Source organism: Diabrotica virgifera, chromosome 8 (genome assembly GCF_917563875.1).
Source record: "Diabrotica virgifera virgifera chromosome 8, PGI_DIABVI_V3a".
Taxonomy (NCBI): domain Eukaryota; kingdom Metazoa; phylum Arthropoda; class Insecta; order Coleoptera; family Chrysomelidae; genus Diabrotica; species Diabrotica virgifera.
This window is the reverse complement of record NC_065450.1, coordinates 152,103,041-152,117,345: the sequence shown is the minus strand read 5'-3', so window position 1 is coordinate 152,117,345 and position 14,305 is coordinate 152,103,041. Positions and strand designations below refer to the sequence as shown.

The window sequence follows — 14,305 nt, the reverse complement described above, 5'->3', positions numbered from 1 at the left end:
AAGCATATCCTTTTTTAACATACACTACATTGAATTAGATTGATCGTTGCTTAAATTTCTTTATTATTTAAAAACGAGATAATAGGCTTTTAATTTAATTAAATTTATTTAAAAAAAAATTTTGCTTACATTCCCTAAATAACCCATAAGGGCCTATTTTACAAATTCGACAGATCTCAGTCAGGAATTCAGGAGAAAGAAGATGTACATAACCAAGTTTCATTTTCTTTTTGCCGCAAATGTTTAAAAACAAAAAGTTAGGAAACGTAAATTAATAATGAACGTTGAAGATTATAATAACATTGTATCTTTCATTAGAAACTATAAAGGTCTCACGATTTATTGCATGAAAAGACTCGTTGAAAAATTTCCAAGGTATGTTTTATTTTAATAAATATTACATTGTCCACAAAAAATCTTTACAAAGTGAATAAAACGCATAAGTCAGGATAATATTATTTTAATTGTACAGATTAATACTTTGCCACATCATCCTTGTAGTCGATGACAAGCTGCATTGTGTTGGGCACGGATTGAGCAAGGTTCAAGAAATATTCTCAATATTCTCATCCAGAACCTCTTCAACTCCTGTTGTCATAGGTCCAATAGTCACATGGTTGCTTGCCCCTTATTGTAACATTCTTAGACAAGACATAAGAAATATGCCCTTCCTTTTTTTCCATTAAAAGCTCCCCATATCATTATACTCTCAAAACATTCGATGGTTTTAACTGTGAACTGTTGTACCTTAACACATTCAGCGCTACTCTTATATTAGTAACATTGCTGCCAGCCTGAGACATATTTTTGAAATTTTTGGCTCCCAATATGTGTGTTATTATAAGAGTTAAAAACAAAATAAGTACACACATTACCACAAGTGCTATCACTCCTACCATACACACACTACAAGTGCTAGCATATAACTAAACATTATATTCGATATGGTATATGACACACCGGTGTGTCATCCGTCCCTCTACAAGAACTAGTTTGACGCACAGGAGTGAGTGGACGTTGAACAAATTTGGAGCTTTTTCATACAGGGTGTCTGCGTAACTTGGAACCATATGGGAAATTTTCTTAATATCAATTTTACGAAAAAAAGTCATTCTTTATAAAGTGCTCTGCATAGTCTAAAACCTAAGATACAATCATCAGATATCAAATTTTGTCAACAGTATACGAGGTATGTCAAAAAATATGAATTTCGCTCAAGAGCAAACTACCTTTATATTTCAAAATATCAAAAAATTTTATTATGAAAAGTTATTTGTCATTAAAAACCATATTCAAATATGCAATAACAGCCTTCTACTTGAAAAAAAAAAAATTCTGAAATTTTCCTAAATTACCAAGCAAGCAAGCATAGTGATTTAACCCAGCCTGAGAGACTTGCTCACCCCTAGAGAATGACATTCGGGTGATACAATTCATTGGGGCGAGGAGGATTAACTCCCGTAAGCAGGAACCACTCCACCCCGCTTCAATGCTCCAGACCATCCACTTACCCCCCGATAGCACTCTGATGCGCTATAGAGGCTCTCAATCAGCAAAGTGCTTATCATATGGGAGTCTTGGGTACACGGACTCCCATATGAAATCCTACCCCGATCAATGCAGGCCAGCGTGAGGCGCTCTATTCCCGCTATCTCTAGTGACTTATCTTCGATCTGTTTTGCTTGCTCGGGCGCCGAGTCCCCGCTCTGGGCTCTGTCCAGTTCGGCGACTCGGCGCTCGAGGATGTGGGCCCCTCATGCCCTTTTTTGGGTTTTGTTACTAATATTTTTTTTTGTGGCTTTCGCCTATTGTTAATATTTTATTGATTTTTTTAGTGGCTGAAGCCGATTTGAAGTTTTTTGTATATTTTTTTGAGGGATGTCTGAAAATTATAAAAATCAACATTAATAAATATAATGAGATGCCAAAGGTGAGCAAGTTGTCTTCTTTTGATAGAGCTACGATTATCTAGCCTTTATTATATATTTACTAATATTTGTTGTTTGGGTCTCCTATGTTTCCATCTATGGTACACATCATACCTTAATATCTCTTGCAAGATCCGGTTTGGGTGGTCTTCTAGCTCAGCAAATTTTGTTCTGGCTTTTTCCTCCATAATATCCAGTACTCTTATTTGTTTTAGGTCTCTAAATAAGAACCGTTCGGCGACGTATCTGGGCACGTTTGCAGCTTCTCTGAGGCAGTTGTTGTGTGCCGCTTGTATCTTCTTTTTGTTACTTTGACTTATGTGACCCCATGCAAGAGATGCGTATGTAATTATTGGCAGTATAATGCTATTTATCAGTCTTAATTTTGTTTTCATAGCTAATTTGCTTCTTCTTCCTGTGAGTCCTCTTATTGCTGATCTGGCCGCTGCTGTTTTCTGGACTGTTGCGTTGACATGTGATGTGAATGTAAGACCTTGGTCCATTGTGACTCCTAAATATTTAACTTCGTTTTGCCATTCGATGGGTCTGTCTTGCAATGTTAGCTGTTCTTCTGGGTTATCTCTTCTCTTTTTGAAGATAACCGCTTGGGTCTTATCTGGATTTATTGCTATTTTCCATTGGATACTCCATTCTTCTATTGTATCCAATGCCGTCTGTAGATTTCTTACAGCTATATCTAGGTTCATGTGTTTTGCAGCAATTGCAGTGTCGTCTGCATAAAGGCTGATCAATGTTCCGGGTGTTCTTGGAACATCTGCTGTATATATGGTATACAGAAGGGGTGATAAAACTGCCCCCTGTGGTACTCCAGCTTCCGGCATTCCGTGTTCTGATAGAACTGGTCCTATCCGGACCCTGAACTTCCGGTCGCTTAGGTACGAGGAGATGAGTTTCGTCATGGCCCCGCTGTATCCATAATCTCTCATTTTGTATGTCAGTCCTTCATGCCACACTCTATCAAAGGCTTTGCTTACATCCAGAAAGGCTGCTCCCGTATATTGTTGGTCATTGAATCCAGCTACTATATATTCGGTAAGTCTTAATATTTGAAGTTCGCTGGAATGTTGAGCTCTGAATCCAAACTGTGATTCTGGGATTATGCCTAGCCTGTCTGTCTCTGATTGGAGCCTGGTTTGGATGACCCGTTCCACTATCTTACTGACTGCTGGAAGTAAGCTAATCGGCCTGTAATTTTGAGGAAATATGTGGTTCTTTCCTGGTTTGGGTATCATAATTACATGGGCTTCCTTCCATCGATTTGGGAAGAGCCTGTATCTTAGTATTGCGTTTGTTATATTTGTCAAATACACAACTGCTTTCGAGGGAAGATACTTCAGAGCTCTGTTAGTGATTTCGTCTGGACCAGGTGCTTTCTTTGGTGAACTTTTTCGAATCAGTTCACTTATTTCTCTTGGTGATGTGGGATTTATTATTTCTTCTTGTTCTTCGGGCGTTTCTAGTTCTGTTTCTTCGACTTCTTCGATAAAGTCTATATCTTCGTCTTGGTGATAATTCAGTGTACACTCTCTTTCAAGTGTCCTTCTCATCACCTCGGCTTTATCTTCTTCTGTGTAGACGATCCCATTTTCTCCATGTAGTGGGGGAATGGGTTTTCTATCGTTTCTTAAAGTTCTTTGGAGCCTCCATATTTCTTGCATATTTTGGCTCCTTTCCTCCATTTCTTTTATGTAGTTTTCCCACTTTTGGCTTCTATGGTCTATTAGTGCCTGTTTGACTTGTCGATTCAGTCGATTTGCCCTATTTTTATCTTCCTGGTTTCTTGTTCTTCTGGCTCTCTTTTTGGCTCTGTTCTTTTCCCTTATCATTTCTTTTATTTCCTGATTTATGTCTCTAAATCTTCCCATATGAATTTCATATTCTTCTTCAGTAGTGCTATTTCTTAGTGCTTCTTTTATGATGTTTTCGAGCTCTAGGACTTTTTCCTCTATTTCTTGTGGATTGTCAATTGTAGGAATGTTTCCAATTCCTATGCTCACTAGGCGTTTGAAGTTAGACCACTTGGTTTTCTTTCTTTTCTTTGTTGTTCTGTTATCTTCTTCCCATGTACCTATTTCTATGAGTATGGGGTTGTGGTCTGCTGATCCTTCGTTTAAGGTTCGGATGTCTGTTTGTAGTCCTAGGCTTTTGGCCACTACTATATCTAAATGGGTTGGTAGAGCATTTCCAGGAAAGTATGTTGGTTCGATGGGCCCAATCACCATGGTGTCTTCGTTGTTCACTAGATAATTATTCAGTATTCTACCGTTTCTGTTTGTAGCTCTATCGTTCCAGTTAGGGGATCGGGCGTTTAGGTCTCCTATTATTATGGACGGTTCTTCGGCGTTCAGGAACGTATTCAGGTCGTCGTCGTTTAGAGGATCTGTTGGCCTTACATATGCTGAAGTGATCCTTATTTCACCTTGTCTCATCTGGACTTTTATTGTTGTTGCTTCCATAGTGTTTAGTGGTGGCGTATGTTGTAATGTATGATTTATTCCTTTTCTCACTAGGATAGCAGTTCCTCCTGAATTTGCTCTGTGGTCGTTCCTGTAGATGTCGTATCCTGGAAACTTGATATTGATGGTATGAGTTAGTTTAGTTTCTTGCAATGCTACGACATCCATTTCATATCTATTTATTAATTCGTCCAGCACGTTTGTATTAGTTCTTATGCCGCCTGAATTCCAGGAGCCTATCTTCAGGTATCCCCTAGTTTCGTGCCTTAGTTCAGTGCTATTTTTACATTTTTAATCGCTTCACTTACCGTTTTTATGACTAGCTCTTCTATCATCGTGGCCAGTCCTTTTTGTTGTTCTTTTGAAATTAATATGGTCGAATCTGTTGTTGGGTTTTGTGTTGGTTTGGTGATTTGGGCGTACGATTGCCCATTGTTTCTTTTAGGTTGTTGTGTTCTGTTTTCTATTGTTATTTGTCTGGGTCTTCCCCAGGCAGGTATCTTTGGGCATCCTCTATAACTTGCCGGGTGTTGCCCTTGGCAATTAGCACATTTTGCTTTTTGTTCTGCTGGAATTTGGCAGAATTTACTCTTGTGATTTTCTCCGCACTTTACGCACCTAGCGTCTTTGAAGCATGCATTTTGGGCGTGGTGGAAGCCCTGGCAATTAAAACATTGAGTTGGTCCGTTGCTCTTTCTTAGATCTTCTATTACTACTCTCATGTACATAAGGTTGGTAATTTTCTTGGCTTTGGGTACGTCTTCTTTTTCCACTGTAATTATAAACATTGGCAGAGATTTTTTGTCTGCCTTCCTAGACTTCATGTTTGTTACGTTAATTGTATTTATTTCATGTTTATTTAATAGTTCCGTTTGTATATCTATAGGTTTTGTATTTGAGGGAAGTCCTCTAATAACCATTTTAGGCTTGATATCTTCGTCTAATGGGAAGGCGATCCACTGAATTTTGATTTCTTTGTTATAATCTTCCAATCCTAAATTACCGATTCCGAACATCATTTTTATTTATTAGACATGTAATAACTCTTTTATTAATAATTTTAGGAAAAAAAGTTATTCTTCATAAAAATCTGTACATGGTCTAAACCTCAAGATGCAACCATCAGTTATCCAAGTTTGTTAATTTTATACGGGGTGTGTCAAATAATATGAATTTAGAAAGAATTTAGAAATAATTTTTTCTAAATTCATATTATTTGACACACCTCTTATAAAATTAAAAAACTTGGATAACCTTGAGGTTTAGACCATGCACAGATTTTTATGAAGAATAACTTTTTTCCTAAAATTATTAATAAAAGAGTTTTTACATGTCTAATAAATAAAAATGATGTTCGGAATCGGTAATTCAGGAAAATTTCAGAATTTTTTTTTTCAAGTAGAAGGCTGTTATTGCATATTTGAATATGGTTTTTAATTACAAATAACTTTTCATTATAAAATTTTTTGATATTTTGAAGTATAAAGGTAGTTTGCTCTTGAGCGAAATTCATATTTTTTGACATACCTCGTATACTGTTGACAAAATTTGATATCTGATGATTGCATCTTAGGTTTTAGACTGTGCAGAGCACTTTATAAAGAATGAATTTTTTTTGTAAAATTGATATTAAAAAGTTTCCCATATGGTTCCAAGTTACGCAGACACCCTGTACTAACCTGAAGATACTTTAGTCACTGCACATGACATTTTCCCACTGTTCATGTGCCCAGTGCTGATAGGTACTTTTAACAAAAAGCTAATATTTTTTCTTCATTGCTTTCATAAGCAACAGTAGATCTTCCTGAAGCTGGTGACGAATCATTCTTATTGAAACATTGTGAAGGAGATCAGGATATTTATTTTGCAGTACCATGGCAGTCATGGAAGGGTTCAACATTATTATTGCACACCTGATGATGGTGCCAGTTCTGGATGGTTTTTTTAGGCGTTTCAGAACTAATTTTCTTTCCGGGACAGTACCTGAGGGCAACAACACAGTCAATGGTTTCGATTGACAGTCTCTATTGAAACACCAATATCACATGTTACAATAATTACAGAGTCCCCTTTCTTAAGTAACATTAAACCACAAACTTCTTCTTAATTTGTGAGTTTCTTTCTACACATATTTTTTACTTCAATTTAGAATTTAATATCTCAAACTTACTCAGTAAGCAAAAAGAAGTTTAACCTTGACTACTCACACAAAGCCGTATACATATATACACACAGAACAAACTAAAGAAACTAAGCAGTCAGTAAACGAGAGACAACTGCGGTCGCGAGTATGTTATCCCCTTACACCTCAAATGCTAAAGAGGCACGGCCAGAACAAATGCAGGTTTTCTTCGAATTTAGTTATGTATTTGTCAATATAGGTAAAGATTTTTTTCTGGCACTATATAATAATTATTAGAAACAGTGGTCAAATTGGACTTAGGTACCCACGAACCGGAGCGCATTTTCTTTTCAATTCAAGATAAGTTTATAGGAACGATGTAGGTCTGTAACAGAGTGATCTATGGAAAAATTTTGTGGAACAGATCCTTGACTTCATAAACTGTAATGGCGTTTTTTCCATTTCAACCACTGCTTAGAAAGTGTAAAAATTTGTTATAGTCAATTTGAGGTTCAAATGCCTACTAATTGTTTATTCTTCATTGAATAAATCAATAATATAATATTGTGTACTGTTCATGTATTTTAGTTGCATTTTATTTGGGGTTGATTTCATGTAATCAAATGAACTATCTTTCAGTCTTACCAGGAATGCAACTCATAAATATTGGCAATATCATTTTAAAGTCTTCTACTTTAAAATGCCTACTAATTGTTTATTCTCCATTGAATAAATCAATAAGATAAATAAAATAATATTGTGTACTGTTCATGTATTTTAGTTGCATTTTATTTGGGGTTGATTTCATGTAATCAAATGAACCATCTTTCAGTAAAGTCTTACCAGGAATGCAACTCATACATATTGGCAATATCATTTTAAAGTCTTCTACTTTAAAATGTATAATAAGTATATGTCTGAATTTGAATTGTCGATATAAATGAGTCAGATTAAATAAATTATTAGAATAATTTTTTAATAAGCAACAACATTTTTGTTTGATTTATTAATATTTCGTATTTTGACTACCGAAGTTGTCATATTTGGAAGTTAAAATGTTAATAAAATAATTTTTTAGTAAAATTGTGGCTTATTTCCCCTTTAAAATAGTTGATTTTAGTTGCAGTTATGACACCCTATACAGTATACTTCAATTTGAGTATCAGAAGAGAATGAAAATAAGTCATCCAAGAACTCAACATAACAAACAAAGATTTTGGGAATTATATCAACAATCTGTTGAAAAAAAAGAGGCTCCAGGTATAATTGTAAGGATTGCAGAAAAATTTGATATTGGACCTTGTTTGGTAGCAAAAATTATTTTAAACAAATATTTTGAAAAGAAAAGTGATGAAAATGCAGAACCTGTTTCGAATATCAATGTTTATTTAAGAGATACCTCATTAATATCTGATCCAGTATTGGCTTATGAAATGTTTTTGGTAAGGATTTTTATTTATTTGCACATTTGAGACATTTTTTTTTTGTTTTTTTTATTTAAATTTATTTTGCAATCTGTTGAGTGTCAACAATAAACAAAAGTAATTACATTGACTAAGGACAAGAAAGATTTTACCCACTGGCAAAATCAAAGTACAATTTTTATAAAGTTCTGTACAAAATAATTACATTTCATAACTACTAACTCATTAGTTTAAAAGTTTACTCTAAATGGTAAGTCCAATGGTTTGAACCTCTTTAACCTACGCTGTTCTTGGGAATTGTCTAGGAGGTTAAGTGCAAACTGGTTTTCATGATCCTCCAACTTGGCAATGTAAGCAGCGCTACGTTTTGTGATGACTTCTTGTACCGTATCAGTTTTAAGGTCTCGATGAATAATTCTATTGTTGATGTACCAAGGTGCATTAGTGATGGTTCTGAGGGTTTTTGATTGGAAGCGTTGGATGATTTCGATGTTGGAGTGACTGGCTGTTCCCCATAGTTCCAACCCATATGTCCAGATTGGCATAAGTATTGCCTTATAGAGCAGTAATTTATTATCCAGAGATAGTCTTGATGAACGGCCCATTAACCAATACATATTTCTGAATTGGAGACCTAGTTGCTTTCTCTTGGTCCAGATATGTTTCCTCCATGTGAGACTTCTGTCCAAATGAATACCAAGATATTTTACCTCGTTGGCTGATGGTAATTGGTGATTGTTTAAAGTTACAGGAGGACAAGTTCCTCTTCGTGTGGTAAATGTAACTTGAATAGATTTTCCTTCATTCACTTTAATTTTCCATTCCAAAAACCAAATTTGTACTCTGTCTAGATACGCTTGAAGGATATGCGAGGCATAAATAGGGTCTGTGTGTGAGGCTAGGATTGCAGTATCGTCGGCAAATGTTCCTAGCATCATTTCTTCTGTAAGTGGTCTCTCCTCTAGTGGTTCCTGAAGAGGTGGAGGTATATCTGCGGTAAACAAGAGATACAAGGTAGGTCCCAGCACGCTACCCTGTGGTACGCCAGCTTTGATAGAATAGAGTTTGGAAATTGCATCTTGGTATTTAATAAAGTAACACCTACCTGACAAATATGACTCAAGAAGAATGTAAAAGCTGTGCGGTAATGTCTTTTGTAGCTTGTATAGGAGGCCTTCATGCCATACCTTGTCAAATGCCTGCCTAACGTCAAGAAATGCCGCTGAACAGTACCTTTTGGCCTCAAAATCAGCATTTATATGTTTTACCACTCTGTGAACTTGTTGGTTTGTTGAGTGATGGGATCGAAATCCAAACTGGTGGTCTGGAATTAGATTTTTGATCCAGGGTTCGAGTTTTTTTACTAATAGTTTTTCGAAAACTTTAGACGTGATTGGCAAGAGGCTGATTGGCCTGTACGATGTAGTTTCTTCTTGAGGTTTCCCCGGTTTTAGAATGGTTATTATCTGAGACACTTTCCATTGATCAGGAAAGTAACCTAAGTTTAATATGGCATTGAATATAAACATTATAAGTTTTATGCATTTGATAGGTAATTCTTTCAATACTTTTCCACTGATCAAATCGTACCCTGGAGATTTTTTATCGTTTAAATTATTAATAGCCAAGATGACTTCGGACGACTTAAATTTCGGAATAGGCAAACTCATTTGATATGGACTTTGAAGAAATGAGAATACGTCTACTTCCACAGGTGAATTCACTTGATTGGGAGTAAATACTTCGGAAAAATACTCTGCAAAACAACTTGCTTTCTCTTGTGCACTACGAGCCCATTCTCTGTCCGATTTTCTAATTGGAGGTGACGGTTTCTGGGGTTGTTTCAGTTTTCTCGTGGCTTTCCATAGCGAATAATCGGTATCTTTAGTGGAATCTAAATTTTCCAAGTAGTACTGAAGTGATTGGTTTTTGAGATCTTCGAAGAGCTTTTTTAATTCCCTTGATGCACTATTGAATCTACGCTTATCAGCAGGATCTCTGGTCTGTTGCCATCTTTTCCTCAGTCTTCTCTTTAGCAAAATTTTTTCTTTGACAACTTGTGGGCAGTCATTTATTATGCATTTATTTTGTATTGTTGGTGTTGCTTGCCAGGCAGCTGATTGGATATTTGTAGTTAGTTGTTCCACAGCAAGAAAAATGTCCTCTTTGGTTTTTAGTGGAATGTCTAGAGACACCTTGTTCTCCAGGATAGATCTGAATTTTGGCCAGTGTGTGCGTCTGTTATAAAGTGAGGGGGATATTTCTTTAATAAGTACCTGGGTTCCAACTGTGAATAGTATAGGCGAGTGATCAGAAGATAATTCGTAGCATGATGTAGCTTTTATATTAGACCTAGGGATGTTCTTAACTACAGCAAAATCGACCAAATCGGGGATTTTATTTCTGTCCGAGGGCCAGTATGTTGGTTCGCCGGTTGATGAATAATCCATATTATTTGACTCTATGATATTTAAGAGAACTCTACCTCTCGGAGTGATTAGTCTTGATCCCCACCTGGTATGTTTGGCATTATAGTCCCCTGCTGCTATGAAGCGGCTCCCAAGTGAATTGTAATAATCTTTAAATTGTTCGTTTGTGATAGAGTGTCGTGGGGGGCAATACAGCGCAGATACTGTAAGTGGTCCATCCCAGTCTTCAACCACAATATTGGTCGCTTGAATATGATTTGTTTGGTACTCGCCAGCATTATGATGTTTTATTGTATTTCTAACTATAATAGCAGAGCCTCCATGTGCTGATCCATCTGGATAATTAGTAGTATATATAGTATAGTTTGGAATTTTAAGGTAACTTTTTTGTGTAAAGTGAGTTTCGGATACTAGCAGTATATCTATTTTATGAAGGTGTAGAAAGTATTTGATTTCCTGTGTATGTTGTGATAAGCCATTGGCGTTCCATGAAGCTAGTTTTAGAAACGCCTCCATCTTAGGGTTTTTTAGCAATGAGAGCGGTTAAGAGGTTTAACATTGTGCTCATTTGTTCTACCAATTGTTTGATCATATTTTTAAGTTCGAGCATGTCAGTGGATTGTTGAAGACTGGGAGCTGTATTTGATTGTATTTGATTACCAGCGGTTGCTACCTGAGCATAGGTTACATTCGGGACTACTAAGTGTTGGTTTGATTGGACAGGCTGACTTGTTGGTTTGCTTCTCAGTTGTGGAAATGCTCTTTTTTACAGCTCTTTGTGGACTAAGCACCCACGATAGTTTGCTGGGTGATTTCCTTCACACAGCACTCATTTCACCTGGTTGTTTCTTTCTTTGTAAGAGCACTGATCAGATCTGTGGTTACCCGCGCATTTAACACATCTTGGAGAAAGGTAGCAAAAATTTTTGATGTGGCCGTAGCGTTGGCATTTTATGCACTGAGGTACTACACGCTTTTTATGTGGAGGTTCAAAAATTACTTTATAGTTCAACAATGAATCGATCTCATATATATCTTTGTTATTCTCGGCTTGTTTTAGTTCAACGTAGAACAGTGGTAATGGCTTTTTAGTACCTGATTGACGAATGTTATTGATATTTATGACTTCGTGCCCTACGCTTTGGATTTCCGCCTTAATTTCGTTGATATCTGTAGATGGATGTACATTTCTTAGTACAACTCTGAATGAGCGATCTTCTTTGAGTTGGTAGGTACGAAATTCAGTATTTTTGTCTTCTAGTGCTTTTGTTATGACAGAGTAGACTTCATTATTTTGAGGCATTATTTTTACTTGGTCATTGGCGAGAGTTTTTAATACATAAGCATCTTTTGCAATCGTTTGTAGTAGTTTGGTAAGCGGAGTAATATTTTTAACACTGTAGACAAATATTGGTGGCGTTTTAGTAGTTGTATTTGTATTTTGGCTCTGGTTTTCTTCTGTAGTTGTATCCTGATTTGCATCGTTTTGTTCTTCTGTAGCTGTACCCTGATTTGCATCGTTTTGTTCTTTTTGTAATACAGAGAATTTGTTGGAGGTCGATATTGGTGAGTTTAACCAGTAATCATCTATTTTGGATTGTTTTGTTGCTCTAATATATTTTTCCGGGCTATCAATTCGACTTCTTTTTTTGTTATGTACGTGTTTCCAATCATCTGGTGCAGATTCAGCTTGGGATTGCGATTGAACAGGTACTACAGGATAATATTGTGCTGCACTAGTAGAAGGCTGCATCGGTTGTGAAACTAAATGCGGTTGCACGTTTTGAATACTCTGAGCTGTGTTATTATATAAGGACTGTTGAATTGGTACATATTGAATTTGCGCGTACGGTCCTGCACATTGGTTTAGTGAATTTAGTGATGGATTTATAGTAATGTCCTGTTGTGGATAATGTACATACTGAGTATTATAATTTTGACTCATGGTTTAAAGTCGTTAAGATCTGAAGCATATTCTTATGCGTTATTAAATAATATATTTTATTATCAATAATTTTGAAGCTAAACACTAACCTCTTATTTACAGTTAACAGTTTTTGGTATAATAAAATATTGTTCTACTTTTCTTATTTTTTTAATTTTTATTATCTTTCTTGATGTGATGTAAAAAAAAACCGCGAGAGGGGTTAATTTCAGTTCAACCCTGCGGAAAATTAACCCCCGTCGGCCTTTTTAATGCTTTTGTAATCTCTATATTTATAAAATTGCAATATTTATTTAAATAATAATAATGAAATAATACGTTACTTTGGAGCGGTGATTCCCACCTTTATTTTTTGAGACATTAAAATTCTAATTTGTAAAATATAGAATTTTATCACCAAATTGTTTACCACACTAAATGGTGCCATACACACTACAATAAATTATTACGATTTAACTGTATTCTTTTTCTCATGATCATCTTTCAGTGCGTCACAGTTGTTCGATTTCTTTCTAACGCATTAAATTGTATGTGACAGAAAAAAAGGCACGTCCGTGATTATAGACATTTACAACATTTATTCTAGTTATTCTAGTTGTCGATAGATGGCGCCATAATAAAAAAATAATTTTTTTTAATTAGATAATAATATTACAAATATAATCTGTATAATTTATAAGACTATACAAATCAAAGAAAATAGCATTTTATAAATGCAAGAAACACATTTAATTTGATTTGTTTTTATTCCAAATTGAAAATAAAATGTGACAACTGTCAGATTTAACTAAAATGTCATGTTAGAATAAATGTCATAAATGTGTATTATCACGGATTTACCCTTTTTCCTATCATTTGTTACGCACTGAAAAATGCTCATGAAAAGGACAATACCACTCAAATTACACCGATAATAGAGAGATATCGCAAAGGTTAATTGTTAATAATGAGTCAAGACGTAAATAAAGGATAACGGTCAATTTCAACACTGGCATCAAGAGAGTTATGGATGGCAAATGTTTTGGGGCGGTGCTTAACGTTATTATGACAACCAACGCGACGTTTGGAATTAAATGTAACCTAGAAATTAATGTTGAGGAATAATGTAAATGTGTTTTTATTGAAAAATTAATTTGGATATTGAGCAGGTTTACATTCATTTTAATTTTAATGATTTAACCAACAATAAATATAAATAATCAGTATAAAAATAATATAAAATATCTGAATAACTAATATCCTTAGCACAAAAAGCAGTCTATTGTAGACAAAATAAGAACACAAGCATTTCTCAACACAGAAATGTTAATTTACAATTCTTAGTTTATAAAATTTGTATTCTACAAATAATTTTTATTTTTCATCTCAAATGTCAAATTACCGTTAACGTTATTACCGTCCCTTATTTCGACCTAAATAGAGAGTTTTTAAGCCCCTTATTTCAGTAACGTTAAACGTTATACGTTATTCTGCTCATGCGCATTAACAGAAAAATAACGTATTACTTTATTTAGGATAAGGTATAATATCCCCTTATTTAGGTAGAAATAAGGTTCACGTTATTAAGGGATTACGTATTTGTAAGATTGCCAAATGTCATATATCTAAATAATAAAAAAAGAAAAAAAGTCATATGAGCTGAACCAAAGACAACTAGAATAAAAAATACAGTAACAATGTATAACATTGTAATCAAAATTTGTTTTTCTTAAAAACTATCAGGTAATAAACATATAATATAATTGAATATAATCTGCTTGGCAACCCTGGTAGAACAATTCTAAATTACGCCATTTCTTGAGAAATCTGACACTTGATTGAATTGTCTTGTTAAACTAGAATGGATGTTTTGTGTTCCTAAAGTAGTAAATTGTCTTTGGTGAACGTCTTAATACAATTTCTTCCACTATGGTAAATAATTCAATAAATATTATTGCACACAACTGCCGTTTTATAGGTTACGTTTGCCAAATGTCAATT

General features: G+C 35.0%; 1 protein-coding gene across 1 annotated transcript in view; it reads left to right on the top strand.

Moving 5' to 3' along the window:
- The first annotated feature begins 56 nt into the window (after positions 1-56).
- LOC126889992 (CDAN1-interacting nuclease 1) overlaps positions 57-14,305 on the top strand; it is a 33,563-nt gene continuing 19,314 nt past the window's right edge. Inside the window, exons 1-2 of the mRNA XM_050658793.1 lie at positions 57-375; positions 7,648-7,969. Coding sequence (XP_050514750.1) covers positions 278-375; positions 7,648-7,969 — 420 coding nt within the window. The 5' untranslated portion in view covers positions 57-277. The remainder of the gene's footprint in view (positions 376-7,647; positions 7,970-14,305) is intronic.